Source organism: Haplochromis burtoni, unplaced genomic scaffold (assembly GCF_018398535.1).
Source record: "Haplochromis burtoni strain Fernald_Lab_line unplaced genomic scaffold, NCSU_Asbu1 Contig_38, whole genome shotgun sequence".
Classification (NCBI taxonomy): Eukaryota; Metazoa; Chordata; class Actinopteri; order Cichliformes; family Cichlidae; genus Haplochromis; species Haplochromis burtoni.
Genome location: NW_024582399.1, coordinates 734,617 through 738,405, shown reverse-complemented (window position 1 = coordinate 738,405; position 3,789 = coordinate 734,617). Strand labels below are relative to the sequence as shown.

At 42.5% G+C, this 3,789-nt stretch overlaps 1 protein-coding gene across 1 annotated transcript in view; it reads right to left on the bottom strand.

Moving 5' to 3' along the window:
- Positions 1 to 676: 676 nt before the first annotated feature.
- pdcd10a (programmed cell death 10a) overlaps positions 677 to 3,789 on the bottom strand; it is a gene marked incomplete in the record, with an annotated part of 8,864 nt that continues 5,751 nt past the window's right edge. The window contains 4 exon segments of the mRNA XM_005920125.3: positions 677 to 1,611; positions 2,047 to 2,129; positions 2,237 to 2,315; positions 3,084 to 3,210. Coding sequence (XP_005920187.2) covers positions 1,464 to 1,611; positions 2,047 to 2,129; positions 2,237 to 2,315; positions 3,084 to 3,210 — 437 coding nt within the window.

Here is a 3,789-nt window from a genome sequence, read left to right as displayed (position 1 = left end):
CACACACACACACACACACACACACACACACACACACACACACACACACACACACACACACACACACACACACACACACACACACACAGAGAACAAAGTATCTCAGGGATTTGTTTAACTCAAACAAATCGATAGCTCGCATGGTGGAAAGCATCAAACAGTAAATCCAACAAAGATGTAATCACCGCCCTTCCTTCCTGCTGCTCCAGTGACCATGGCCAATCTCCGTGTGTGACTTAATGGTCTTCAATAACTCGAATTAGCTGATTATGGCGGCCGTCAACAGTGACAGGATCGGAAAATTAGGTCTCAGCAATTTCAATAATAAAGCTTTAAAAATTAACACTATCACAATTGGATTACAGTGGTGCATGTAGGAGCCAGCAGAGAGCCCAAAATAGCCCTCCACAAATCCACCATGGAAAATCCACTATTATACAGGGAGAAGAATGAAGTTGCTGGAATGAGAAGGAGAAAGAAAAAAAAAAAAATTGGTACGGCTCTTAGTTCTGGGAGGAAAGAGGCGCAGTCGAAGAAAAGAGAACGCAAGGGCAACTGAGCGAAAATGAAGCACTCTCATACAACAATACAAATCTGAAGAGAGACCCACTTTTGGAAAAATCTTTCTCACACGTCAGAACTCTTTAATTTGCAAGAGGAAGAAGAAGAAGAAAAGTGGTTTAACTCGTCATGACTTCTTTAAGAGTTCTCAAAGAAGTTCAGGTCCCTTCATTTTATTTTCACTGGCCTTGAAAACGTCATGAAAACTACAGAGTAGGAGTTGAACAGAAGTTGACAAAGAGACAATATGTTCATAATCAGAGACATCTGTGTAAACATGTGAAGGTTAAGTCGTCACTCATTTGAAATGAATTGAAATCTGCAGCTTTGGAGTAGTAACGCTCTAGCTGGAAACATTAAAATACAAGACAGCGAGAGAAGTCCAGTTAAGTATACATGTATATACACATGGCACATATAGATAATACCTATGGGGAGCTAAAGAAAAAGGGTTAGAATTAGTGGGCTTTTGGTCAGACCAAAATAACAAAAACGAAACATTTAAAGATAGCATCTTGGTCTTTGGCAAATCAATCAAATTACAAATGACTACAAACCGTATTGGCTGGATATTAGTAATTGCCAAAATGATAACTTTTAAGGACTTATATGCAATTGCCAAACTTTTAAGGACAAGGGAAACACTGACATGATCTGAACAGAGTGGAAAATGCAGAGGGGAGCGTAGAAAATATTGACTTAAGAATCTGATAAAAGAACAACATTAAAGAGAGTAAAAAAAAAAAAAAAAAAAATCCCCAGCAATTACTGTCAGCCTGACTTGCTTTGAAACTTGAAACTACCTGATCTCCCCTCAGAGCCACAGAATTATAAATTATACAGCCCCCCCAAAAAAATTATAAAACACCTTTACAAATAAAAAGCCTTGTTTCGCCTGTCCTCTAATGAAAACGCTTCTCCTGTGTCTGCGCGCGTCTGTTCTTCGCGTCTTCTCGGGCCGCTGCCGCTGGGCCGCCAGTCTTGAAGGCCCGCATTATCATGTTGATTTGGTGGGTGAGCTGGTTGGCGCTGACAAACACATTTACTGCTCTGGAAACAACCGGAACAGAAAGACAAGGACACACGTGTCACTCACACGGGGAGAAAAAAAAGCCCGAAAAGCGTGGCAACAATATTAGGATTGATCCAGGGAACACTTTGATCTGGCTGGAATAGAGAATGTCAGGCTTCAGAGAACACAAGCCAGGATGGATCCACAGGAAGTGGGTCAAGGGAATTATTCAGCATTGGTGGATTTGATGGTAGCGGGCCTGTGATCAAACAACCACCATTTACATGGGTGACAGTGGGTGTGCGCGTGAGCGTCTATGCAAACAGGCAAGGCGTGCAGGCGTGGGTGGGTGTGTACGACTAGTGAATGCGTTGGTGGCTATGTGTGCGGACACGAATGAGAAAAGGTTGAAGATGTGATGTAGAAAAAAAAAAAGAAAAGGGGTAAAAAATACACTAGAAACAGTGTCTTACTTTCCATCTTTGAAGTAGGTTTTGAGAGTGTCACTGAAGCTCTTGGAGTATTTCACAAACTCTTTCTTCTGCTGTTCCACTACCTAACCAATAAATACAGACAGCCTTTCAGCTCCACTTATTTCACAGCAACTGTGTTTGTGCGCACAGGCACTTTTTTTTCCTTAAACTTACTAATGTATCCACTTACCCGTCTGTTCTGATGTTGGTATTTCCTTAAGACAGTATTAACAGTGTTTAGCAGCTCCTTGATGGCACTGGCAACATCTCTGCGGATGACATGCACAAGTGAGTGCATGTTAGAAAGAAAAAAATATATATATATATAGAGAAATCTTCAAATCTGTCTGTTTTTATCAGGCACTGATACCCTGAAACTACAGTCCTTTGATCCAGCTCGTTGTCTCCCCTTTCTTCCCCCGTTCTCACAAACACGCTCTCACCTTCAACTCTCTTTCTCTGTCTCTCTCTCTCCCTCTCCCCTCGCATGCACTTGAAATCTGCCGTTTCATAACTTTAATTTCTTAGCATTCCCTTTGAATTGATTTTATTTCTAAGCCCTCCGCTGGGTAAGTAACTTAAGCACTGACTCACTAAGAGTATTGAATTCCATCAAAATAATGGCAAAGTGGGCCAAGAAGATGAAACATCTCTCACTTTCTCTCTATAGCGTGCGTGCAGCGCGGCGGACAGGGACGTTAATAGTTTCGCCATCACTGCTGTGCACACTGCTCAACCTTTGAAAGGAATCTTACGGCTTAGAAACAAAGACATGCTCCGGTTGGCCAGTTGGAATAAAAGAAATGAGAGCTATGTAATGCCAGGCAGCGTCTTAGTGCATATAATGAAATATTAATTGGAGAACAGTTACTAAAAGCCAACACTTTCACTTTCAACCATCGAGATGTTGTAAGTCAAAAGGGCTTGCATTCTGCTACTTTAATCACTTAATCTGATCGACATTTTGCACGTAGTAGTGAACCTGATTTACGTCACACTGAAACACACGTGCACATTCACACACACAGCTGTCTTACTTGATGGTATGTAGCAAGCCCATTCGGTCATTGATCTCATCAGGCAGGGTGCTTAGGATATGTTTCAGAGCTCGGGCCCTCTCGTTCAGCTCCTGGAACTCTGGCTCTTTCCTGTCAATCATCAACTCTGAAAAACACCGAGAGGAAGAGAACAAAAGACAGAGCTCAAACTCCTCGCACGTCAGCAGTCGGCAGAACTCATGAAATTAATATTGGTGACGTGTTAAAAGCCTATGTCTACAGTGCAAGTGTGAAAAATGAACACAGCATCAGGAGTATGTGTACATGCGTGTGTGCGCACACGCACACGCACACACACACACACACACACACACACACAAGGGACAGTAACGTGTTGAGTTTGTTAAGTGAAAAGCCGGATTAAGGTAGAACTTGGGATGTGCCATGCAGGAGGTACATTTAAAATTCATCCACTGTGTGTGTGTGTGTGTGTGCGCGCGCGTGTGCACGTGTGTGTGTGTGAATTCAATACTACCATCAATCACTGTACACTCGGCACAAGGAATTCAATTACAGACAGAAACAAGGGAACAACTGAAAGCAGACAGAGGGGTTGATTTGTGTGGAAACAGCTCCCCCCAGTGGATATCTGTACTGCAGCAGCACAGGACTGGGCCATCACAGAAACCAAAGAAAAACCAAGTTGGTATTCCCACAGCTTTCATCTTTAAGTGCACATTCTGGT